This window comes from Pogona vitticeps, chromosome 3, assembly GCF_051106095.1.
Source record: "Pogona vitticeps strain Pit_001003342236 chromosome 3, PviZW2.1, whole genome shotgun sequence".
Lineage (NCBI taxonomy): Eukaryota > Metazoa > Chordata > Lepidosauria > Squamata > Agamidae > Pogona > Pogona vitticeps.
Window position 1 is genome coordinate 77412246 of NC_135785.1, and position 27936 is coordinate 77440181.

Here is a 27936-nt window from a genome sequence, read left to right on the forward strand (position 1 = left end):
GACCTAACAATTCAATTTCATTAGATAAGCGGTGAACTCTAACCCATATTTGGATAATTGTCTGTGACTGACATTTCAAAAACCCAGCTAATCTGGATAATTCATATCATAACTGTAACTAGCATGTAACTGTAATTAAATGTAATTGTCACTATAATGAGAAAGGAGACAAAACTGGCATGGGAGGTAGGAAAGCCAAGGTCCAACAAAGAGATGGGCACTTCATGTTTCATACATGAAGGACCACAGGTGGTGCTGAGTTCCATCTACCTCCTCCCAGGCCTCTTGGCCCACTTACCAGGCTCTGCATGCTGCTGGGGTCCCTCTTTGGCAGCGTTGTTCCAACACAGGTAGGAGCCCAGACAGCCTTTCCCCACCTCCACAGGCAGCCAGCTGCTTACTGGATGTGCAGGGAGACTCCCTGTCCTGTTTCCTCACCAGAGTGTTTGGCTGCCTGAGGAGGCGGGGAAAGGAGGCATGGCGGGAGGGAGATGGAACTCAGCACCACTTAAGATCCCAAACAGGGTTGGCATGAGGACCCAGCCCTGTTTCACTCCACTTCAGATGTCAAAGGGATCTGATGCTGAGCCATCAAAAACTACAGTGCCCTTCATTTCCTCATGAAAGGTCCTGATGATGTTATGGAGTCGAAGTGGACATCCAATCTTGGGAAGTATTTTAAAAAGGCCGTCCCTGCTAACCAAATCAAAAGCCTTTGTAAGATCTATGAAGGCTCAAGGATTGGCTGTCATTGTTCCCTACATTTCTCCTGCAACTGTCTGACGGAAAATACCATGTCAGTGGTGGATCTATGAGCTCAAAATCCACACTGGGATTCTGGATAGACTCTGTCTGCAAGCATCTGGAGTCTCTTCAGCACAAAATGAGTAAGCAGCTTCCCTACAACGCTGAGAAGAGAGATGCCACAGTAGTAATTGCAGTCACCTCTGTCTCCTTTGTTCTTATACAATGTGATGATGTTCGCATCCTTCCTGTCCTGTGATACTCCACCTTCCCTCCAGCAAAGACAAAATATTTCATACAGCTCTGTGGTGATAATCTCTTTACAGCACTTCAGCAGGAATGTCCAAATGGGCTTTGAACCAGTCTGCCATCTTTTTGGTCTTTTCAGGTGCCTTGCCGGAGGCGAGGGAATCCAAGATCACTTTTATTTCTGCTAAGGTTGGTTTGCTGTCCAACTCTTCCGAGACAGGTAGGCACTTGATGTTATTTAGTGCCTCTTCAGTTCCTACATTCTCTCTGGAATATAGCTCAAAGTAGTGCTGCACCCATCCTTCCATCTGCTGTGCTCGGTCCTGGATGATCACGCCTGTAGCAGACTTCAAAGGAGCAGATTTCTTCTATATCGGATCTAAAGCCTGCTTGATACCACTAGGACAGGCTTTGTATTCTGCTAGAGCTCTCCTCTTTTCCTTGATGGCTGGCATCAACTCCTCCAAATGGGCTTCGAACCAGTCTGCCACCTTTTGGTCTTCTGGCCAAATGTGAACAAGGCAGTGTTATAAACAGTGTTCTTGAAATGTTCCCATCGTTCAGGTGCATTTGCATCCAGAGGATGCAACATCCTTAATGTTATGTTAAATGTGAATTGCTGGTGATCAAGATGGTTGGAAACTACCTCATCTTAGATTTTAGCACCTCCACAACCACCCCACTCTTCTGCACTGGTTCAAGCAATCGCATTGCCTGAGCAAATGGATCAGATGTTTAAAAAATGTAGAAGCCCCAACAATAGAGGCAAAAACTATGGATTGAGTGCGAGACTCTGGGCTGATTCACATTTGTTTTTACATCATATGGTCAATGGGGGAAAAAAGGCAAATCACCCAATTTCAATCATTTCTCATTTTTTTGCCAATGTGGTTGCCCCTTGAATCAGCTACTGCTGCCACTGTTGCTTAAAATTGGAAAACTGTACCAAGTTAAACAAAAAGCAATCAATCTTTCCCCCTCAAAACATCAAGGAGGTGGATCTATTACACTGCATGTCATAACACACATAAATAGTTAGCTCTGTTTGGCCTACTGATTTACCAATTATGCAGGCTAATAAATAAGCTACAAACAGAAGTTCAATCTGGGTGGGATAATACCTGAAAGCAAAATATAGGAAAGAAATTGCGTCAAGAGAATGTTCACTTCCCCACAAAAGCTAAACAAGCACAGTTGACTTGCCCACATGTGCTGGTCCTTTAAAATATTACAGCATAGTGTATTCTGACAATTTAAAATATACTCTCAGCACAGCAGCTAGAATTCTTTTTGCGTGCCAAGAATGTCTGTAAGCAGTCTCTGGTGCCCAAAGACTAAATAACAGTGTTGCACCTGGATGGAAATACCTATATTCCTGCCAGATCTTCCATCATTTGAGTAAGATGCAACTTTGAGATTTGTTTCCTAAAGCTGGGTTAAATAATCACTTATTACAGGACAGCTCCCATGGGCAACCTGGTCAATAAGGCATTTGGCAAAAACAAGCTATGAGGATGTATTTCTAATATGAACCAGTAAAATATGACTACAGGAAAGGCACAAGATAACCATCAAGATGTTTCAGCAAGCAGGTCTAAAAACAAGTACAGTATTCAGATAAATACTCCATCAAAATCATCCCTGGAAACATGTTGAAGATCATGTTGCAAAATTCGGTAAACAGAAGACATAAAACGTTTGGCATTCTGAGAGTAACAAAAGATGTGAATTTGATTGATTATCTAATTGACTGATTGTTAAGAATATTTTTGTATAACTTTTCAGCACATGATTAGGCTTGGAAAATAAATCTGAAAACCACAGACTACAAAACAATTTTGAACATTTGGGCCAAAATCACATTCAATATGTTCAACATGCACAAAACTTCAGCTATGGAAGCTGCTGCAGTGATCTAAGAAGGTGTTGGCTATGTGCTTGGTCACACAGAATTAACAACTCAGTAGCTCACCCCAGCAGCTTCTGCAGCTGGAGTTTTGTAGTTAGAAATACAGTACATAATACTGGCTTCAGAATAAAACCCGCAATTGGGAATTAATAATGTACACAATTAAAAAAAACCCAGTATGGTGGAATAAAAATGTATCAACCACACAATCAAGTATTGTCCAGCAATGGGACAGTTTAGAAAGAATGGTTAGAAACTTTCAGTGACTGAAAGACAGAAATCCTCAATCAATGGGAACATCTGCTATCTCAGCAGGAGCTTCCTTCACTGCTGGGACTATGCAAATTAGTTCACTTTGTTTGGTAACAGGTTTTCAGGATTTAAGCACAAGTCTGATTTCACAAACAGGGAAAGGCTGCTTCAGTCACCACTCTGTAACATTAATGTGCTTTCACTTCTGTTACAGGTTTTTTCTAATGTCTGTTTCTGGCCTAGCCTTCCTTGAATAAGAGTTCCCCCAAAAGGGGCCAGCAATGAGAAAGTCATGGCTTGCTTTCTGCCAGGTGCACTTCCATTGGTGGTGGAAGACTGAATAAAGCCTCTGAAGATGATTGCAACTAAGAGGTGCATTCCTGTCCTTTCCCCACCCACCCCTTAAAAGTTAGCATGTATCAAGAGAATATTCAGTGATCAGAATCTAAACTAACACACAATCAACATTCAATTGACTGTCATTTTAAGATTTTAATTTTGCATACTAAACAACCAGCATTTTCACACATCATTTAAATTTAAATAGACAAAAATAATCACAACATTAGTTACTTGCTGAAGTTTCCAGTTTGCGTTTATGAGGTGGGTCTTCAATGATTCTGTTTATATCACCACGATTCTTTAGATCCACCGGTTTCTCCCACACTGACAACTGCATTGTAGGGTTGAAGAAGAAGACTCGGTCATCTCCAGTCCAGACTACACACCTATTTTAATTAACAAACTAGGCTTAGAGAATCTCAAATACAAAAGGGGGGTAAAAAAAGAGAGAGATCCTACTTGCACTCCTGACACACAGCCTTTTGTAAATCAGAGGTAGGATTAGTTTAACACCCCCGCCCCCAATTGTTTTGCACCATAAAGTGTCACGACTGCTTGCCATTTTCTGTGCTGCCTTAGACTTCTCAGTGTTGAAGCCCAAAACATCTGGCTTCCCTATCCCTGCTGTTAGACAATGTTAGCCATGGGATTTTTGGATTTTGTTCACTGCAGTTCCCAAAATTCAGCATTAATTGCCCCAGCTAGTCATGAAATCCAAGTTCTCGGAGGAGTGTCATGATACACTTCCGTTCTTTACCAAGGCTTAGTCCATACTAAGAGCCATTAAAGCACAAAGAAGGACATGGGTGGAGCTTTCTAACCTTCATGGGAACTACAAATGATTAGGGGGCGGTAGTTTCTCTGCTCATTAGGCTCTGTTATGGGTACCTTTCAAAAAACTGAAATATATCTGAAAATCCCATGCCTCGTGAATGCTAATGTTACTTATATTTTGCTGTTTTATACCTGTCTATAGCTGTTGGGGCTTCCAGTTAATTCAGAGCAGTAACAAAGAGCACTAAACTCTTAGCCCCTTGCCATTTGTTCACATAAATCTCTCTCTCTCTCTCTCTCTCTCTCTCTCTCTCTCTCTCACACACACACACACACACACACACACACACACACACACACAATATCATTTGTTAACATTAGGAGGGGAAATATTGTCTTCCTATTTTTTTTTCTTCTTATGCACGTTCAAGACCCACTGCAGCAGGCGCAAACATGGACAGGACAGTAATGCAAGGCGAAAGGCTAAGAACAAATTATCACCCTTCCCAACCCCAGCCACAGTTCTTTTAACAAATATGTATCTCAGAATATCAATAGTAAATCTCTTATGTTAATTTAGATGTGTGGTCACATAATAAAAGTAAATAACATATCTTACATAACATACAGTCTGGATGTTCATGTACTCAATTATGTATGGATGACCACCATATACTGGCCAGTGAAGATATGTCTCTGTTGGTTCTGCTGGACCTCTAATCAGATTTCAATACCATCAACCATGGTATCATTCTGAGTCAGCTCAGAGGAATAGAAGGCACTCTTGCAGAGGTTCCAGTTATTCCTGAAGGCTAATTCAGCATTGGAGGACACCTGTTCAATTCCCTGGCCTGTGGCCTGTATTGTCCCTCAGGATTCTATCACCCCCCCAATGCTATTTAACACCTACAAGAAACCACTGGGAGAGGCTGTCTGAGGTTTCAGGATTTGTTGGTGGTACCCAGGTCTGCATCTCCATTTCATCTAATTCCAAGACTATAAATCTGTGCCTGATATATGAAATGCACTTGATGAGAGAGAACAAATTGAAGTTTAATCCTGGCAAGACAGAGGTGCCCCTGGTCAGTCACAAATCCCTGGTCAGATCAGGGGAAAATGATCCATCCTGTGCTAGATGGAATTATATTCTCCCTGAATGCACAGGTTCACAGCTGTGCATTTACATCCTGTTTGGATTACTGCAGGGTTGGGGAGTCGAGTTGTAGGACTTGTTGTTTTTCCAGTAGCAATGTTTGGAAGTGAGATCTGGACCATAAAGAAGGCTGACCGCCAAAGAATTGATGCTTTTGAATTGTGGTGCTGGAGGAAACTCTTGAGAGTCCCCTGGACTGCAAGGAGAACAAACCTGTCTGTTCTGAAAGAAATCAACCCTGCGTCCTAACTGGAAGGACAGATCCTGAAGCTGAGGCTCCAATACTTTGGCCATCTCATGAGAAGAAAAGACTCCCTAGAAAAGACTCTGATGTTGGGAAAGTGTGAGGGCAAGAGGAGAAGGGGACGACAGAGGACGAGATGGTTGGACAGTGTCACCAAAGCTACCAACATGAATTTGACCCAACTCAGTGGAAGACAGGAGGGCCTGGGAGGCAGTGGAAGACAGGAGGGCCTGGCGTGCTCTGGTCCATGGGATCACGAAGAGTCGGACACGACTAAATAACTAAACAACAACAGCTATTTTGTATACATTATGTATATATTATATATACTGGTTTTTATAAATTGTTTTAGCTACTTAAGTTTTAACACCGTCAGTGTAATCATATTTTACTGTTAATATATTACATTACTGTCTAGTCATGCCGGCCATATGACCATGGAAACTGTCTTTGGACAAATGCTAGCTCTACGGCTTGGAAACAGGGATGAGCACCGTGCCCTAGAGTCGGACATGACTGGACTAAATGTCAAGGGGAACCTTTACCTTTACCTTATTGCAACCTTAAATTTACATATTTTTAAGGTTGCCTTATGTTGCCTTGCGTCCCTTTATTGGGTGCAATGCAAAATAGAACATATAGAAAATAAGAAATGTTGCAAGAGAGGTGAAGGAAGGAAGGAAGGAAGGAAGGAAGGAAGGAAGGAAACTTCTCTTTTAAAAGGGGATTTTGATCATTTCAAAATTGTTGCGGCAGTTCTGCATGATCCAAATATCTGACAGAAACTCATGTATGATAGGTCTAAGGCACAGCATAATCTCCAAAGATAAACTCAAGCTGGCATTTGTGTACATTCACCATAAAAAGCAAAAAAAGAAGAAAAAAAGAAGAAGAAAAAAAGAAAAAAGAGCAGAGCAAATCTCAGAAGGCCAAAGCAAACATGTTTTATTCTATTAAGCCAATGTGTTTCAGCCTTTTGTAAACTCTGGGGGCTTTCCTCATGGGAGTTTTATAACTCTGTGGAGATATCTACTGAATTCTGAAGAGCAAATGACTGAGAAATTTGTAAGAGGGAGATCTCTATTCTATTGTGTATTTTTGATAGCATAACACCAACAGTGTAATTTTAAGTGGCAAATTGGTGCAAGTTAAGATGCAGAATAGATACAGTATACCTAATAAGATTCTGGCCATAGTTTATAAAGTGCCAAAACATGATAGTTTAATAAATAAAGTATGTTTACTTTAGCATTCAACAGACGATTGATGTTCAGACTTCCTGGACTTCCAGAATCCTCCATTTGGGAGTTCTATCTGACAGACCCAAACGTACAGACACTAAGATGTGGCTCATCTAGAGAAAGTCCAGCTGGAAGGCCCCCTAACCTACCTTCCTGTTCAAAAAGGAAGCTGCCCTGGAAGTTAGGCCATGAAGTCTTTCAGCTGGGATTTCTCTAGATGAGCCACATACAGGTCCAAAAATCTGGGCTGCATCTCCCACGTAATGAAAGAAATTACTGACAAGCTGTAAAAACTACAGGATAGAAGAGGGAAGTCTTTAATTACCAAGAATCCTTTTTTTATTAAAACCTTAAGGGAACTGTGCTCAGGTTGAAAGGCTGTGAATATGTCTGGATTTTCTGGCCATGTGTTGCCTCAAGAAACAAGGTACACCCATGCACACATTGTTTTCCTTACCAAACAGGTGCAAACTGTGACATTACAGCATATAGAAACGTCCCTATACATGCTTATAATAAGGCAAGAGACCCCTAGTCTTATTTGAACAACACATGGAACTGATATTAATCTAAGATCTAATTGCTGTATCTACAATTTGCATGTTAAACTTCAATTTTTGATTTTCAGAAAGAAATGCAGATAACAAAACTAATTGGGAAATCAGAAATCAAAAACTGATCCTACAATCTGAACTATGACAATAACAATTCTGAAAAATTTTGAATCCAACTTTAATAAATTTTCAGAACATTGTCACTTTAATATAGCAGTAAATATACCACATGCAACATACAAAGCTCACATTTCTTTATAGTTGATGTATGTCAGACTGTGGAAGGTAAGTGGATTAGCAAATGGAAATTTACAAGTTAGACAAGAATAGGGAGATTAAAAAGATTAAGCAGCAGGATGATGAAATTAGTTATTACATAATCAATTATGGATAATTATATTGCTGCAAAATGTTAATGAAAAATTACTAGTAATAACTGGAAAGCAATCTGTTGGGCAATTTTCAAAAAAGCTATCCATCATAAAAGATTTCTACATTTGTGCAGTTACAATGTTAGAGGGAAATGGTGGAGCTCAATACAAATTTTAAGATTATTGATTCTCAAGTTACTAGTATTTTAGATACATATATTCTTTCACAATTATTGTAATAATTTTAGGGGAACTTTACAATTTATTTGAGTTTTAGAGATTCTTAATTCAATCACCATCATATTTAATCATGTAAGGAACTGTAAACACATCACTGACTATGTTTTTTTTCCCCACTATAGATTATAGTGAAGTTGATAGAAAGCTTAAGGAGAAAGAAGCCAAACCATCATATATATCGGAGTCACAGAGCCATGCACATTAAGGAGCTAGTGTGTGGTGTGAAAAGAGGGGAATAAATCAGTAATTGATTTAACTAAAGATTAAACTGGCTTACCAAAAATAAATATCTAGGTCATATGGTGCAAACAAAGCTCAGAATTGCTACAACAGTTGAGTGCCACCAAGGGATACATAAATATAGTCGTTATTAGCATCAAGATCAATCAAGAGCATGACATTTCTATGAGTTTTCTCTTTCAGCAGTTAAGAATATTCTGTTCCTTTTTCACCATGCCATTTTATCAATTTGAGAGAAAAGAAAGAGAATGTGCAGCTCCCTCAGCTATTTCCCTCCTCTTTTTCCAAGGGGGAAAAGGGGTGAATTCTAGCTCTGTACATCCTCAGGAATGGCAGTTCACCCTTTAAAAGAGGCAGCAAGGCCCTCTGCACTTCTTAACACTCCATAATATAGAATCATATAGAATAATTGAATTGGAAGGCGCCATCGAGTCAAACCCTCTGCTCAAGGCAGGAATCCAAGTCAAAGCAGCTCTGACAGATGGTTGCCCAATTTTCTCTTGAATGTCTCCAGCGTTGGAGTGCTCGTCATCTCCTGAGGTCGTTGGTTCCATTGTTGTCTGGCTCTAACAGTTATGAATAGAGCTGGGCACAGATCAGAAAAGTGGCGATTCATTTTGATTTGTGATTCATCAAGGCTGACAAATCATAAATTACAGATTTATTATTTTTTTCCTGGCAAATCGATAAATCAATTAATCAGGTTTTGAAACCCTATAAAGCAGACACCCAAGCTGCGTTATAGGATTTCAAAAGATACCTAATCACAGGGAGACTTCCCTTGACTCTTCTCTATAATCCCTCCATGTTTGGCAAAGATTGGGTTTCAGGCATCCAAGTTATACACCCACAAAACGAGTTACCCCAGGAAAGTGCCCTTTAGCAGCTGGCTTGGGGAAACTCAAACTTTACCAAATTGGAGGGATTGCAGAGGAGAGTCAGTAGAAGCTTCTCTGTGATTTCAGTGTCTCTAGGTTCTTGGCGGAACTTTCCTGGGGGTACCCTCTTTTTTGGGTGTATAACCTGGACATCTGAAAACCAATCTGCACCAAAATTGAGAGATTATAGAGGAGAGTCAGAAAGAAGCTTCTCAGTGATTTTCATGTCTCTAAGTGCCTGAGGGCATTTTATAGAAAAACATATTGATGAATCAAACATCACTAAAAATTAATTTATTCATATTCATCAGGGGCCTTGATTTGTATGAATATGAATTGATGAATTAGCAATTTTTGAATGAATTTCATGATTTTTTTTTCATGCCCATTTCTACTGATGTTTTTCCTGACAATCAGCCTAAATCTGGCTTCCATTTTTAATGGACTTTTATAATGATTTTTATGACTTTTTATAAGTGCTCAAAGTAGATTTCTAGCCATTTCCAGTTGCATTTTTGGGTCATTCTTTGACATTTTGGGTTATCTTCATGGCCCTTGGAGAGTCAGGGTGGGTGGGATGAAATTATCTTCTGTACCAACCACAGTGGTTCCCCTCTGATCTATACTATATGTACATACGTAGATGCTGGTGTGTGTAAGGATCCTCTACAATTTTGACCTGTCTTTCTACCAGTTGAGAGGATTCTAGAAGCTGTAGCCCAAAAATATAATTTTGTCATGCCCTAAACAGAAGCTTCAGGAAACGTTACCAGTTAGATTACTGAAAAAAATATGATAGGAACAATCCCACCCCTAGAATCTCTTTTCCAGTCCAATTAGCACCACTGACAACTACTATGAGATAACAATAATAATAGGAGATACTGAACAGTGATTTCCACATCATTTCAAGTAGGAGTGTCCCTTTGGCTTTATTCAAGGAAACTCAAGCTAGAGGACTGTGTACAAGATGCCCGAGGAATTCAATTCTGGCAAAAGTAAGAGTGGATGAGATCTGTGCCTGACGAATAGATTAATCTACATACTGCAACTCATGCTATTCACTAGCATTTCTGATATTGATTTTGACTCCCCAAAAGAAACAAAACAGATGCATGAATATTTACCGGTATTCTGCAAGGAAAAACATATAGTAATGCATATTTTTGAAAGAAAAACTATTTAAATAGTTTTTAATATATTTAAATAGTGTTTGATATATTTAAAAACTATTTAAATACTTTTGCTATACTTAAATACATCATGTTCTATTTAAATATGAAAGCGGGGGGTGGGGTCCCTTGAAAAAACCAAGCCAAGCCAAGCCAAGCCAGGCCAGTATCCTTTTGCCTAAATATAGAATACCAAGGTATTTGCATAAATGATTGATTTAATATTTTATTTTATTTCTATGTTTCCTTTCTCCAAATTACAGGACCCAAGGCAGCTCTCAAATTTTTTTTTTTAAAAAAAAATATGCTAAAAACATGGGAAAGTATTACGTTTAAAACAATTAAACATACATTAGTATTAAAAATAATTAGTTAAGCTGGTGAAAAACAACTTAACAACATATTTAAACTTGGATAAAATTGTAATATACAATACCCAACATTAAAACTCTTCACTACTACAGTGTTAAAAGCCTGACTAGAAAGTGTGGTCTTTACCTCTCACCAGAAAGACAAGAGGGAGGGCATTCCACAGCCTAAGGGCAGCCATACCAGGTGTGCTTGTGAAAGCAGTGGGGATAGAAGAAGAGACTCCCCTGAAGAATTGAAGAGCTGAGAAGCCTCATACAGGGAGCTGTGTTCCTTATGATAACCTGGACTCAAGTCATATGCCTCTGTCAGCAGCCTGGCTGCACCCTTTTGAACCAGCTGGAGTCTCTGAACCATCTCCAAAGCCAGCCCCACATACAGCATGTTACAGTAATCCCCATGGGATGTAATTTAGGCATGCATCATTGTAGCCACATTAGACATTAAAACCATTTTATGTAATGTATTATAGATTTTATCGTGTATTGCTGATATTTTCTTGCCTGGAATTCATTGATTAATGCAGGAATATGATGCAGTAGAGTCATTGGAAAATGGTATACAGCAGTGACACAGACTAGAAAGAGGCGAATTCATCCACCATAAATGCATCCAGTGGCCCAAACTCGGTGGCTACAATTATGACTGAGTCATGCTGCCTCATTTAGATAGAGTAAGATGATTTATAGCACAATCCTGCACATGTCTACTGAAAAGTAAGCATCGCTGAGTTCACTAAGACCTACTCCCAAGTTGTCTGATCTGTTACTTGGAATAAAGATCTCTCTCCTACTCCCTGGCTAGCATATGATAGGAGCCTGGGCTTACCATTTTGATTTGAATAAGACCGTCTATTATTAATTGTATTCATATTAGATTAATCCTACCAAATCTGACAGTTTGTATAACTCTGTAGAAAATTCAGCTAGACAAATCACATTGATTTGCTGGCAGGGATGAAGTCACTGGCTTTACAATCTGTTTCTGAAGAGCAAACAGCTTTGGTATTGTGTCCCCAGAACTCAGTAAAACAGGAGATCAAGAGATATGCTTTTAGATTAAGCCAGCCTGAGCCAGCTCTTTTAGAGCGGTGGACATGAGGTCAGGGGTCCTACTAGATTTTAGAAGGATTTGGATGCAGCTTGAACAGATGACCTCACTGACAGGCCCAGCATATGGTAGACATTGTTTTACAAGCAGCAGTGACCACTCAGGCCTAGAATAATTATTTAGGTTTAGCATTAGTGGCATGCTATCATACTGATAACTAGAGGTGGACTTAAGATAATTATCTGGGTTACTGGTCATGTTGGCTATGAGATCTCGGGAGTTCTGGTTCAGGGCAAAAAGTGGCATCACATCTTGCTCTGCACGTCATCCCTACAAAACTAGCTTTTAAATACAGCTAATATTCTCCGGCTGCCTTTGGGGTTCTGCTTTACACTTCGATGGCTAGAGTCCCCAGAACCTCGTCTTCACTTCTCTTTTCCTTCTTCAACTTGTTTGAGAGACTCACAATTGCTTTACCTTGATTTCTTTCTTTCTTGAGCTGTTCTGTTTCTTTCTTAACAACCTTAATACGTTTCACTTAAATATATGAGGAGGGTGGAAGTGCCTGTGTTTCCGGAGGGTGAGAGGAGCCTGAGTTTTCTGGTTGAGTAATATGTAATGAGATCTCTCTTGCATTGACAGTCAACTAGGGATGCTTATTGTCATAGCACTGCACTTTAAGCTGAACTGTAACCACAGTACAGAGGACTGAGACTTGAAGAAGGTCCGCCTGCAAAAATGGTGGGTATTGTTCTCTAGTCCAGTGGTCTCCAACCTTGGTCCTCCAGATGTTCTTGGACTACAATTCCCAGAAGCCTACACCACCACCTCTGCTGGCCAGGAATTCTGGGAGTTGAAGTCCAAGAACATCTGGAGGCCCAAGGTTGAGGACCACTGCTCTAGTCTACCCTTGGGGCATATGTACTTCTTATGGGGAGGGGATGGAGTGGCTATTCATCCTCTGGCTGTGGGTTTGCTGGGCACAAACTTTCAAAGTCCAAAGGACCCAGCAGGAAATGCGAGGGGGGAGATGACTAGGCATGTACAGTACTTGCCCCCTAATCTAATTTCACAGGGGTGGGGTGCAGAACAAGATGCATGACAGTATCTGCTCCGTAGACAGGATAGGTTCCTTTCTTGGGCTACATGTCCCAGTGTCCTACAGCCAGGATAACCATGGGTCATGCTGGGTGTGAGATTGTGGGAACTGATATGACATCTTTTAACACATGCAAATGTTTGAGCAACATTTGTACTTAAAAGCATTTGCTGCCATTGGCAAAAAACAAAGAAAAGCAAATAAAAAAAAAAAACTCAAACCAAACCAAACCAAGTTATGATCTTTTCAGTCTTATGCAGGAGAAAAAAGGTCTTGTGGTGGTTGACCATTTTTAACAGGCAAATGAGACATTTCAATGGAGAATGATAAAGAGCAATATTCACAACAATGAATTGGTTAGTGGATGAGTGAAGATTCAGAATAATGTGTAAAAACTTAATCCTTCCAAAATAATATAAAATTAAATACAAATTCACTTTTGCAGAGATGTACTGAACAAACAACACTTTTGTTGAAGGACCACATTTTGCAGAAATATTTAAGAAGGGTTTTGTACCTCCTTAATCATATCTGCTCCCTTAACTGCAGTGGTAGCTATTTCATATGTCCTAGCATATTATTTGTCTGCTATAGAAGAGGACTGCTCATGAAAAATTCAAAGGTATGCAAAATCTACTAAACAGAAGTCAGCAAGCCTCTATTTACAGACAAGGAGATTGTCTTCCAGAGGAATAATTTTAAAATGCATTTGGCCGTACGAAAAAAACATGCATGTTCGGAATTTGTTCCTGTGGGTCAAAGAATGGACATTTTGCCAAAATGCACAGCTTGGGTTGTTCCAAATGTGCTCTGAGTGAAACTGCATCCAACTTCAAACCAGATTAATTTAAAAATAAATAAATATACTGGTTATTTATCTCCTTTGAAGGGTGAAGTATGCATGTAATAAGAAAGCCCTATTACTTGTGGATCAGAATGTACAGGATTGCTGGCTTGAACTCTTTCATTCTTCCAAACTTCATTTTCCCCCTCCTGTTTTCTGGTCTATATCACAGGCTGTTTTCCATTACTCTGGACGAAGGCACAAATCATTTCCTGCTACAAATGCATTCTTTGTGTTAACCGTTACCACTGGGCCAGCTGAAGCTTGGGCATTTATCTAATAAAAGCAAGGTAATAGCTGAAATGGAAATGGTCCATTTTCACATCTGATGGAAGGGCCCAGGAAGCATCTCTAGAGAGGTGCTTAAAAATGGATCCAAATGGCAGCTCCCTCTAGAAATCTCTTCACTTTCCCATTACTAAACCAATTTGACATTTAATTTAAAAATTATCAGACTCATCTCACAGCATCACACATTGCTTGTCCCGATTTGGCATAATAAAGGTTTCAATTACTCAAATGCAAAACTATGGTGATTTTCTTCTATCACAGGGCACTAATTAAAAATCGTGAGAATTGTAGAATCTTGTCTACAAATGTTTTTTAAAACTAGCACAATATGAAGCACATTCACTAGGAGTAAAGGGCCACTGACATCAGTGAGACTCATTGCAGAATAAATATCCTCAGAAACATGTTGTAGAGTCATCTCCATAAAAAAAAACTCTGACTATTTCATGTGACAAACTGATTTCTATCTGCATCTGGCAAAGCAGGCTTCCATCCACTAAAGCTGACATCACAGGAAATTGTTTGTCCCCTAGGTATCAGTTACTTTGAATATTGGACTACATCCACTTGTTAATCCTATTAGAAAAGACAAATTAAATCAATGAGACTATAGTAAATCAACAGATATGTAAACCCCATTGATTCACTATGTCTATTTTAGTTGAAACTAACAAACTACAATTGTATTTCACTTATTAACTTCTAAAGCTTTTTTACCTGCAGCTTTCATGTTCTAGTGCAAATGATATTTTTAATTATAAGTAATTACATGACATCAAGTCAATTGTGACTTATGGCGACCCTTTTCAGAGTTTCCCAGGTAGAGAATACATGGAGGTAGTTTGCCAATCTCTTCTTTGGGGACACCATAGAACTGTACAATAACTTTTTATTTAGAAGACCTTTAGCTACTGACTGGCATAGAGCAGAGATCTTCTAACTGTGGTGATACACACACACACACACACACACACACACAGAGAGAGAGAGAGAGAGAGAGAGAGAGAGAACAATACATACATACATATATTGAAAACAAGCATTGAACATATATATTTATCCAATGTTTGTTTTCCATGTAACTTATTCAATTGTGTGTTCACAGTATATTGTATTGTGTTGTTAACTTTACCTGACTTAATTTATCTTGCAAAGTGCCTTGCATCCTACACCAAGAAAAAGGAAGGAGACGGCCAAACAAAATCAAACAAAGAAAACTCTATGCTATCAGTCCCATGTCTGTTTCCCAAGCAGACTTTTTGTTATAGGATGAATCTTATATTCAGTCACATGGAGGAAATCCACAACGAACCCGTATGGGATGAACTTCTAACGATACATGTGTAGAATTGTAGCGATAGTCAGAATGTACTATATTGACCATCTGGTGCAGGCAGACAGCTTCTCTTGGCTCTCCACCAACATGCTGCATCAGAAGCCACCTCCACTCTGGTGATATAATTAAAATGAATAGAACAACTTGATCTAACGCTGATGTGGAATGTGTGACCTACCAGAAGGAGTTGGCTGTCCTAACCAGTATCGCAGTTTAACTACATGGGAACAACCTCAGTTGCCCCAACCCTGGGCTAATTAATATTTCTTTGAAACAAAAGAATACATTGAATATGTAGGGGTCTCTCTCTCTCTCTCTCTCTCTCTCTCTCTCTCTCTCTCTCTCTCTGTGTGTGTGTGTGTGTGTGTGTGTGTGTGTGTAAGAGAGAGAGAGAGAGAGAGAGAGAGAGAGAGAGAGAGAGAGAGATTTAAGTTGTGTCGCTTGGAATCGGTCTCAGACCTGGTCATGTCACCAAGAGTATGGGGCTGGTTGATGTCAATCAACCACAGAATCCATCAGAAGGATGGAGCCAGACTATGTGTGGAGAAAGTTTAGAATCAATTCCTGAACTGAGGTCTTTTGCCTTAGCACAGTGCCAACAGATTCTTTCTCCAGAGTCAAGTGGTGGCTTTGGTAATGGCTATGACTGCATTTCCACTGTTAAAGCTGACGTGCCAGCTTGCCCCCCCCCCTCCTGGAAATGTCTGACATGGCTACAGTGACACATACCTTAGTTACATCCTATTTTGGATTACTGTAAAGCACCCTACATGGGACTGCCTTTGAAAAGGGTTTGGAAATTGCATATGGTTTAAAATGCTGTGACCAGGATCCTGCCTGGAGCTGGTTACAGGGATAATATCTTTCCCTCGCTGCAACAGCTTCACTGGCTGCCAGTCTGTTTCCAGGCACAATTCAAAATGCTGCCGAGTCTGACCTATAAAGCACTATAGGGCTTGGGTCCAGGCTATCCGAAGGATTGTATCTCACCATATAATCTCCCCTGCCAGTCTTTGAGTTCTTCAGAGGACAACCTTCTCTTAATCCTACCAGCGTAGGAACATTTTGGAAGGGCTTGAGTGGTGACATTTCCAGTCCATGGCCTTATCTGCCTCAGTAGATTAAGTTGTCCACACATACCCACAGTCCTTTTGCCAGCAGGTGAAAAATGTCCTTTTAAAGCTGGCCTTAGGTCTCTGGATGAAATTGCAGGATTCTACGGTTTTAGAGAATGCACCATTTGTCTGATCAGTTATTTTACATTTGTTTTTTAAATTTGTTTCAATGTCCCAGTTTATTGAGCTATAAATAATGTACTGCTTAGTTGTTAAATGCTGCCATAAGTCCCATCAGTGGGAGAAAGGCAGGATATAGAGTTAATATATAAATAAGCCATCTCCCACATTTTCTTCAGAGATATACCTACACTTTTCACTCTGGGTTGTAATTTCACAATGCATTCCTACTATACTTTACATAGTACATGAGTTACTGAGTTCAATGGGATGTACCACCAATTAATATTCTTGTTTAATCTCTGTAATTTTTTATGACCCACATTTTTATGGTTGATTGTTTGGTCTGTTGCAACTGTGTATCCAATTAGAGATTTAATGTATTGTTATTTTCTTCAATGCCATAATTGTTGTTAACTATTGAGTCTTAGCTTATGTTGTGGATGCTCTTACTGTAAGCCGGCCAGAGTAGTGGTTTGGCCACTTGATGGGCAGGGCAAAAACCAAAATCAATCAATCAATCAATCAATCAATCAAGTTTGGAATATAGTCAAACTGTGAGATTTCTGACTATGGTCTTGAGCCAAAGGGATGAAAGGGCTTCATTTACAGTTGTTCTCCTATACTATTTTTGATGCTCTTGCACTATGACTTATTCAGGATCCCTGATGGTAGGTGGTTTGTGACTGGAGAATAGGGAGCTTTTTAAAACTGAGGTGTGAGATTCTCCCACTCAGTTCATAGGCTGCCACTGCTTTTCATCCTCTATTTAGCAATTTCACAGGGACGGGAGGAACTGCCTTGGGGAAAGGGGTGAAGAAGTGAACTTGCATCAGTTTAAATATAGACTTCCAGAACATTTTTTATATTAGCAAGATTTAGGATTAGGTATTGGAGGTGACCTACAAATAGAAATGTGTGTTTCCTTTTTAAATAGAATTTTATAAAATAGAAATAGAAATTCACATTAACAGTTTTTCAAAGAAGACAATAAAACACTGCATGATGCACACGACTGAGTTTTCCCCCTTTTCCAGACAAACTGATCTTTGGCAATAGTAGCAGAATAGATAAATTAACAACACTTGGCCCAAATGTACTTACCATGGAGATCCTGGTACTGGAGTGGATGCCACTGGTTTGTTGCCATTCGAACCATCATCTGCGAGTAGTTTTAAGGGATGATTCTTCAGATGGAAATAGAAAAAGGATACTCAACAAAAGATATAATACCATGGGTATTAATGAAAGTCATGCAAATTGATAAGATCAACTCTATGCCTCTCTGGAGTAATCTACCTACCATATAGTTAGTGTGTGTGTGTGTGTGGGGGGAAAATAGAAAACTTGAAAGACATGCCAACTTTAACGCAAAGGCAATTGGCTCTCTGGTTCCTGTCCAAATAATAACATGCTTAAAGACAAATCACAAAATCTGCATATGGGTGTTGAGAATATCTGATAGAATTTAAGGCAGGAAAGGAAAAAAAACCTAGTTTTGTGATTCACTTGTATCATACTTTTTGGTTGCATAATATTTCCCTACATCCTATTTTCTTTTCTTTTTCCTTTCATTGTCATCACAGATAGAGGCATTTCCAATGTTTTTGGGGGAAGTGTCCTTGGATCAAATGTTCCCAGTGGGTTCTCCATGGAGGTGAACCTCCACTGCCCTCACCACTGCTGTCGTTGTGCATTCCTTGACTTTTCTTCTGTCCCAATCTCAAAGGGAAAGGACAAAGCTTAAGAAGGAGGATAAGAAGAGTAGTCTTTCTTCTCCACACTCCTTTCTGTGCAAATTCACAGGTGAGCAACCAGCAGCAACCCTAGCAAGCCAGGATGCCAAGGGAGCTACAGAAATTGGCAATGGGCCTGCTACACTGGGTGGGAGCTTTGCCAAAAGCCCAATGGTTCTGACCTTGCTCGCATACTGTCCTAGAAAGTAAATTTGCTTTCACAGACTTGAAGAATTATACTTCCATGCAAGCTCTCTTCCTTCCCAAGGCAGAAGGTAAAAGGTGTTCTCTCCTCTACTGCATGTGGGTCAGATCACCATCATTGTTACTCCTCCTGATCAGGTACACCGACACCTATGCTGCTGGGCAGAGAAGGAGGTCGAGATAGTAGAACCACCATAAACTATGGTGGCCAGAGCTGAATGAAGAAATGCAGAGCTAGTGGCCACTGGGGGACAGCAACCACACACACACCAAGCCATCAGAAGGCAAGAAAGAGGAGCAGTTGCTGCCTAGGGGAACCATTGCTGCTGTACTTCATGCTGCTTGGCTGGTGTGACCATTCTGCAAAGCTGGCCATATAATATATGTATCCATGAGAGTCCCCAGAGTCAAAGCACTGTGGGAGATGTGAGGAGGAAAAGGAAGTGGCAGCTTTGCCATGGCAGATGCAATTTTTTGGCCACTAGTGACACTCATGAAGGATTCACTGAAGAGAAAACTATGAGTGGCTGCTAGTCATAATGAGAACACATTCCCTCCAGTTTTAGAGGTACATATGTGCATACCAGGATATGGTTCTCTAAAGTAAAAGAACACATGTATTGCTCTCATAATATTGTTGTCAGGTCCCACAAGCAGCTGGTCAGCCACTCTAGGAACATATGCTTTTCATAAGTGTCTGTGGGAAGTGGTTAATGCTGGACTGAACTGATTCAGCCCTTCTTAACCAGTTTACCTTAGGATCTTCTTCAGCTCTTAGCCAGTTCACCATAGGCTAAAGGATCTAGAAGTCAATATGGGTAAAAACACTCTGTGTCATTGTTTTCACTAGAATGGTTAATCAGGCCTCAACATTAGTGACTTGCTTAAGGTCTTATAGTCTGCCTTCAGTGGAGAGAAAGAATGTTAACCTATAGCCTATAATCTATAACAGGAGTTCTCAATCCTCAAATGGTCCTGGATGACAACTCTCAGGAATCCTGGCCTGCACAGGATTCTGGGAGTTTTAATCCAAGACCATCTGAGGACCCGAGGGTGGGATCTCCTGATCTATAACTTTGCATCTAAATTCTGTTGCACAAAACACAGAATTCTAGAATTCCTGTGAATCCCTCCTCTATCCAACCCTATAGAGGGGAAGCTGCTCACCATCCTTAAGATAAAAGATATAGAGCAAAATACAGATTTAAGTACTTGCAACTGGAATGATGCCAGTGAACTATAATTATAAAATTCAGTTCTATAACTGTAACTTACTGGGGGTCATAGACCTGAATTTTAACAACTTTGTGGTCAAAGTCATATTTGAAAGCAAGATCCTTTTGAAAGTCTTCTTCCTGGTGATAGTTATCATAGTCTAGCATAATTCACTATGGGAGCTACTATAAGGCATTTTATGTTGGGCTGCCTGTGAAAATGGTTCAGAAGTTTCAATCTGTGCAGAATGAAGTGGCCAGAGTTCTGATCAATGCATCTTGTTCAGGCTATCTCTCACCAGTTTTAAATGAACTTTACAGGTTATCTATCTGGCACTTATTTTTGAATCCCTACATGGGCTTGGACCATTTACTTGTACATACTGCTTCTCCTTTCCGGCACACTAAAGTCATCAATGTATGCCTCCATTGGAGATGAGGATTGCTATTACAGGGGAGATGGCTTTTTTAAATACCAGAGTCCAAAGTATAGAATGACACTGCCAAGAGGAATGCCTGGAGTCAACTTTGCTGTATTTTAGGGATCCAGCAAAGAACTTAATTATGTTGATCCAAATAATCAAATAGGTTTTTATTTCCTAAGCATTTAAAACTCTTTTGTCTTGTTATATTTTGTTAGTTTATTTTATTTGCACAAGGTTTTGGATTTGCTTTTTAAATTTTTTTTGGAAACCAACTTGAAATGACTAATAAAAAGACAGTAACTAGATATTTAAGTTGGTAAATGTTAAAATTGCCCTGCATGCAAAAAAAAAAAAAAAAAAAAAATCACATTGTATGGGAGACATGAAGGCAGATGACTCTTCCTGGCCAGGAAGCAGCATTCTGATGAGGCCCAATACTCACATATACAGTCTTGAGTGTATAATTTTAAATGGTCCCATAAATTCTGCACCATGCAATTTATCTCAGTATTTTGTTTTAATGTATGACCGAGGCTAGCAGGACAGGGCCAAGGCTCAGGGAATTCATTACAAAGCCAGTTAAGAAATATGACTGTAAAAAATGTTGGAAGCCGAAGGATCAGCACATGTTTTAAGTTAGATGGATGGATGAATTGATGGGCCTTTCTAAATAGCCCTTTGCTGAAATACAAAATGGCATATGCAAGGTTTACTTTCCTTTACTTCATGGAAGTCAAAATTGTTCCTGCTCTCCTTAGTTGCAAGGAGGTGACACATGAGGTCTTTCATTTGTCACCTGCATAATCCCATGGACAGAATATAGCATTAGTGGCTTCTATAGTTGAGGGTCTGATTTCCTGTAGCCATGAGCATGTGCCCTTTTGCTACCTAATTATGAGCTTCCATACTTTCCACAGTCATTACTCCTGTTGAACAGCTATAGTCTCAGCAAAAGCCTACAGCACTATACTACTGCTAGCATAAATACCAAATATTATTGCACTAAAAAGGGAGATCTATGCAAGAAGCTCTGTATTTTTTTCATTTGCAAATCAACATCTTTCCAAGATGCGAATAAAATAATGACTAACAAACCTTCTCGTCATCACTCTCTGTTGGCTTATTTTTCATTTCAGTATGTAAAATCAGAGTTGGTGGGCAGGAGGTCCTCTTTGATTCTTTGCCTTTATCTGCAACTGGGGAAAAAAACAGGTAAAAAGCTCTAGAAAGTGTCTCTATCCCACTGAGCTGTCAATGGTTTATCACTATTTTGAATTTTGTTTTACACTTTACTTAAAAGGTGGAATCCCTGTCACAAAGAAACATCAAATGAATAGATGTGGGGGGTTTTAAAACTAGAAAATGTGCAATACTTTAATATGACTGGAAAAATATATACTGAAAATATAAGATGGCAAGCAGAAAATATGCCCCTAAACGCCATTTTCTTCTTAAAATTGCTAAAGTAAAAACCTGCAGTCCCAATAAAATTATAACTTTCTTAAACAGTTTTACTATTTGATTGATTGCTTGATTGCTTGATTGTTTGATTGCTTGATTGCTTGATTGATTGATTGATTGACTGATTGATTGATTGATTGGATTTCTATCCCGCCCATCCAGACCAAAGGTCTACTCTGGGCGGTTTACAAATTTAAAAACAATAAAACCAAAGACATATATTATACGTCCAAGATGACGAAGTATAAGAAATTAAGACATGGCAGGAGGAAAAGCCTGCCCAAATAGCCAGGTTTTAAGTCTATTTTTGAAAACACCCAGAGAGGGAGCCAGGCGGATCTCCACTGGCAAGTTGTTCCAAAGACGAGGGGCCACTGCCGAGAAGGCCCGGTTCCTCATCCTTTCCCTCTGGACCACCCTCAGCGTTAGGCCCCTCAGCCGCCCGGCCTGGCTGGAACAAGTGACTCTGGCAGAACTGGGTGGGAAAAGGCGCTCTGCCAGATATCAAGGTCCTAAACTGTTTAGTGCTTTATATGTAATCATAAAAACTTTGAAATCAATGCAGAAATGAATGAGCAGCCAATGCAAGGTGGCCAGCATGGAGAAAATATGTTGGTACCTTTTCACCTCTGTAAGAAGTCTGGCTGCCGCATTTTGTACCATCTGACATTTCTGTGTCAGTCTCAAAGGCAGCCCCATATAGAGCACATTACAGTAGTCTAATCTTGAGACTATGACCTCATGGACCAAAGAGGTGAGCACCCCCACATCAAGATAGGGATGCAGCTGGGCAATCTGCCAAAGGTGGAAATATGCTGAATGGACCACTGATGACACCTGAGTCTCCATGGTGAGTGCCATGTCCAGATGTACAACAGATGTAGATGTTAAACAGCATTGGAGAGATGATCAAGCCCTGCCAAACCCCATGATTGAGGCTCCATGGGCCAAGAAACACTCTCCAATCAGCTCTCTCTGGGGACAGACCTCCAAGAAGGAACACAGCCAGGCAAGAGCCAGGCCACCGATTCTGAACTCAGAGAGCCTCCCCAGGAGAATACCGTGGTCAACGGTATCAAAGGTAGCTGAGATATCAAGGAGAACCAGCAGAGCCTCCCTCAGTAGGTCATCAAACAGGGTGACCAGTGCTGTTACTGTGCCATGGCATGGCCTGAAGCCCAACTGGAATGGATCCAGGGCATTGATTTCATCCAGAAGAGCCTGCACCTGATCGGCCACCACTCTCTCAACTACCTTGCTGAGCAAAGCATTGGTGACAGGTCTATAATTAGCAACATCGTCCGCCGCAAAGCTCACTTTCTTCCTAATGGGCCTAATGAGTGTCTCCATAAGGTTCTGCTTGCCCTACTGGAGAGACCCTTTAATTATTGTTGTAGCCCATTCAGATGTTATAGGCCTGGCTGCTTTGATTAGCCAGGCCGGGCAAGGGTCAAGGGAGGAGGAGGAGGCACAATAACAGTTAAACACTCTGTCCACCATGTCTGACATCACAGGCAGAAAGTGGTTAAGTCCCATTGGGCAAGACAGAGCACTGGAGCACTGGACATCTCCACCTGATCCACTGTTTTCAAATAGGGGGTAAGATCCCGGCGGATGGCCTCCACTTTTGATTTTAAAAAGGCTGCAAATTGGTCAGGTGAGATGCTAGTGGGAGGCCAGTCACTATGACCAACTCCGGATAGATTGTGAACTATACGGAAAAGTTCCACCTACTAGTTGGAGGCTTTGCTTATCCGGACAGTGAAGCAAGATTGACTAGCAGCCTTCACCTTAGATTGGTAGAGGTTAGCCGCGATGCTATTTGATTATTCACTGTATATTTCACTGTAGAAGGAAACTTCTCCAACTTCTCCCATAGTCTTTAATCATTTTTGTATCTCAGTCTACTAAAGGTCATCCAGACACAACTTTTGTTTTCCATTTTGTGCTCCAATGATACCACTATTTTGTCCTACCATCCAAATTGAGGCAAGCAATACACGGTGGCAAAATGTAACAGATATCCCTTTCTTTTGCATTTTCTTTTTCCTTTGCATTTTAAAACAATTCCCTATAGGTGAGATTTTGTTTGTTTCACTTTGTACTGGTGCTGGAGTTCAGGTAGCAAGAAATTTTCCACTAGTAGCTTTCAGCTTAGCACTATTCCATGTAAACCAACACACACACCCCACAAAAAACCCTAACAGATACGGTCATTCCCAGAGTTTCTTCTAGGGTTTTAGAACAGTTGTTTTTGAAGGCACCTGATATCTGAAGATGATCACCAACAGACATTCACCACCATTTGAAGCATTCAATTTAGTGTTTGTCTACTAAAACAAAGGGAGGTGGAAAAAAAAGATCCAGAAGACAAGATTTCTTGAAAGGGGTTTCAAGAGTTTTCTCAAGGTTTTGGCCCAAAATCCTATTGATTTGCTATGTCGGCACAGATACAATAATATAAACTGCAGCAGCAAATTATTGCTAGTTAATAAGTTGCTACTTATATCCCTCAATGGATACCAACTCATATGACTGGAACAAGACCAGAGATACAAATGATAACTTGTTAACTAGTGTCCCATTATCTTACATGTTTCACATTTAGAGAAAAGAAAAGAAACACAAAGATATACATATTGTATAAAGAAAAGCATGGAACAGTCTACTTCTAGCCCATATCAATTTCATGCATTTTCATTTAATACATCTATTTTGTGACATTTACAGAGTTCAGAAATATCATGTTAAAATTACTATTCTAACATCACATTCATTACTTTTTTGAACGAATGTGGAAAAAAACTCCCAAAATATAACATGTAAACAAATAAAAAATGAAAAGTAATATTAATTGTAGTTTTAGAAACATTGGAAACACTATTATATTTTCACCACAGAAAACTTTCCCCCACACCAAGGAAAAATGGGCAGTCACTTCCTTAATGTTATTGTATGTTATGATATCCCATCATATCACCCTGGACCTGATGAATGAGCAGTCTCCAAAATGTTCTGTCCTTTACAGCTCTGCTTAACTATTGCAAACTCAAACTTGTGGGGTTTTTAAGGGATACTCTCTCTCTCTCTCTCTCTCTCTCTCTCTCTCTCTCCTTTTGTGTGTTTAGGACCATATATTTATAAACATATTATCTAAATGTACTGTACATATTTCTAAATGGGTTTTACCATAAAATATATATTTTAGCTAAGTTTCATATAGTTTTTGATCCAGGACCTGAACATTTCAGCAAAGTGCATTATTCAAAGGATAATTTTGTTTTGATCTATACATTATTAGGAAAAAAATGTGAATCAGGTCATTTCACATCACAGCTTGGCAAGATCAAATTCCTTGATCATTCCCACTATAAATAGCAAAGAACTGAAAATCTAAGAGGAAAGGGAGAAGGGGACTAAAAGATGTGTAGGAGGAAAAAAAAAACAAATTTAGACTTCTAATCTGATGATTAGTCTGACTGAAAGTACATTTTGGAGGAATCATCCTTCTTAGGATGTCATCACATTTGTGGTGTACTTCAAAAGGAGTCAGTAGAGTACACTTTGTCTCTGCTCCACTGGTGGTATGCTGGACAATTCCCTTGTTTGACAAAAGGAATAGCTATGGGCAAGCCTCCTAGTATGATGCAGCAGCTGTGCACATAAGAAAGAAATTTCATTTATCCCACTCACAATGTTGAAACTCCAGTGAGTCACTGGAGAAATATCAGAAGCTGACTCTTAGACCAGTTAATCTCACTCTAGCTTTGCAAATTGAGAACAGTGCTGGGCCAATACCAGTGACATGTGTGCCATATCTATACATTTTGAGTGAATGTGCAAAATATACATTTTTTTTTTTACTCTGGTATCTTCATGGAGCAGAGAGAAAATGCTTTATTTTTGCAAGCTAAGATAAGGTGGGCAGGACTGCTACTCAGCACCCACTGCTCTGCCAGCTAATACCTTATAATCACCTCATCTATTTCTTGGCTCACCTTTTCAGCCCTGCTCTGGATGAGGCCCTTGGGAACAGGCCACCAATGCTGCTTATCATTCCTAGTGTTGTTATGCGTTAAAACAACAACAACAACAACAACAACAACAACAACAGAATGTAGCCATGTGATCCATCAGTAAAAGATAGAAAATTCAGAGGTTTTTTTAATTATCCATGGGCAATCTGCACAGTTCTAGAGATGCCATGAGAAGAAGGGAATGGTAAAACACTTCTCAGTAATCTCTACCTAGAAAACTCTGGAAAGGGTTGCCATAAGTAAAAATTGACTTGACCACATGCAATTATTATTAAAATGCCATTAACATGGCAAGAGCTCTCCTTCATGGTTAGACGGAACACACTTCAGGTGATGAAGGAATGAGCAAACTGTTTGACAATTTAGCCACTGTCCAAGGAAGCAGACCAATGATATTTTAGTGAGCTAATAAAGTTATTCTTCTCCCAGTTTGTTTTTTTCCCCCTTTAATAAGATGAAGGGCAAGAGAGTATACTATATTAAACACCATCCACAACACGAGTATTTCTAGTAGGAGGAGAGGGAGGGATGTCTATGCAGAAAAGAGATTTTAGAAAAATTAAGCTGGCAAGGAAGCAGAGAAATTATTACGCAGCCAAGCATTTCCATGCTTGTTTTGACAAAAGACAGCTGCTCCCGGATACTTGTCAGTTCTTTGTGCCAGGAATGCAGTGAGAACTGTGTTTTTCAAAAGCTATGACATCAGTTTTAATCTAGCTCTGTGCACCTCGAAGAGGAATGCTCATCTGTTTCGCCCCCTCCCACCCCACCATTCCTGATAAGATCATAAGAACCTAAGCCCTGCTGAATCATATTGAAAGTCAGTAAGCTTCACCATCCAGTCAGTGAGATCGCAAGTGGGACTTGCCATCTAGGTGATACAGCGTCTTGAGGAATTTCTAGACCCCTTGAGATACATCACCTCTAACAAAAGGCTGGGGTAAGGAGGCATTTTCTCCTCTTTAATGCAGTTTCTGCAAGTGCAAAAAAGAGTATTTTATAGAAATACTTTTATTTTGCTCAAGACTAGTGACTTTTCTCTCCATTTTGTGAAGCTACACACAAAAAAGAACAGAAGAACTGATCACAAAGACAGAAAGAACTGATCCAATGTTACTACTGTTACTAGTCCCTGCAACTAATCAATAGTTGCCACATTTTTTCCACTTTGCACATTTTACAAAAAATGCACATAGAATAATATTCAAAAATATTGACCTCAGCTGAGGCTGACAGGGTCCTTGATCGCTGCAGGGCCACCACCTCCTCACTAGATCCTTGCCCAGCCTGGCTCTTGAAAGCAGCCAGGCCCCTATCAACTGAGTGGGTGGAGGCTATTATTAATGGGTCTCTCCTTGAGGGCAGGGTTCCCCTCACCCTCAAGGAGACACTTATTAGGCCTATCTAGAAAAAAAACAATCTGGCAACGACTATGTCCTTTATTGGCAAGTTGGTGGAGAAAGTGGTGGCCGACCAGCTTCAGGCTCTCCTGGAGGAGACTGAGGCCCTTGATCCATTCCAGTCCATGGCACGGAGACCTCCTGAGGGAAGCCGACAGTATTTATTGGTCCTTCTCGACCTCTCAACAACCTTTGATACCATCGACCACAGTATCCTCGTGGGGAGGCTCTCAGGATTAAAGATCGGTGGTCAGGCCTTGGCCTGGCTCTGCTCCTTTCTGGAGGACTGACCCCAGACAGTTCAGCTTGGGGGGGCGGATGTTCTCCACTCCATGGCCTCTCAATTGTGGGGTCCTGCAGGGGTCAATCATCTCCCCAATGTTATTTTATTTCTATATGAAGGCGTTGGGGGAGGTCATCGGGAGTTTTGGAGCTCTGTGTCACCAATATGAGGGCAACACTCAGATCTATCTCTCCTTCCACCCTTCTGCAGTGGATGCTGTCCCATCCCTTGAGCGCTGCCTGGATGTGATGCTGGGATGGATGAGGGAATACCAACTGAAGCTGAACCCGGACAAGACGGAAATGCTGCGGGTGGGTTTACTCTTTTCACAAAGGATGAAGTGCATAGAAGTGTACTTCTAGACCCAGCACTATCAATGGCATCATAGGTAGTGTCTGTGGTCCATTCTGCTTATTTCCAACTAAAGCAGGTCACCCAGCTGCACCCCTCACCATGCTGGTTCATGTACTGGTAGTCTTAAGATTAGACTACTGCAATGACCTCTATCTGGGGCTGCCCTTGGGACTGCTGCAGAGATTGCAATGGGTCCAGAACGTGGTGGCCAGTTGGGTTGGAAAATACCAGCACA

General features: G+C 40.3%; 1 protein-coding gene across 1 annotated transcript in view; it reads right to left on the reverse strand.

Moving 5' to 3' along the window:
* TCERG1L (transcription elongation regulator 1 like) overlaps window positions 1-27936 on the reverse strand; it is a 239728-nt gene that overhangs the window by 28686 nt on the left and 183106 nt on the right. The window contains exons 7-9 of the mRNA XM_078390259.1: window positions 21262-21362; window positions 17692-17774; window positions 3728-3882 (exon numbers count right to left, since the gene is read on the reverse strand). Coding sequence (XP_078246385.1) covers window positions 3728-3882; window positions 17692-17774; window positions 21262-21362 — 339 coding nt within the window. The remainder of the gene's footprint in view (window positions 1-3727; window positions 3883-17691; window positions 17775-21261; window positions 21363-27936) is intronic.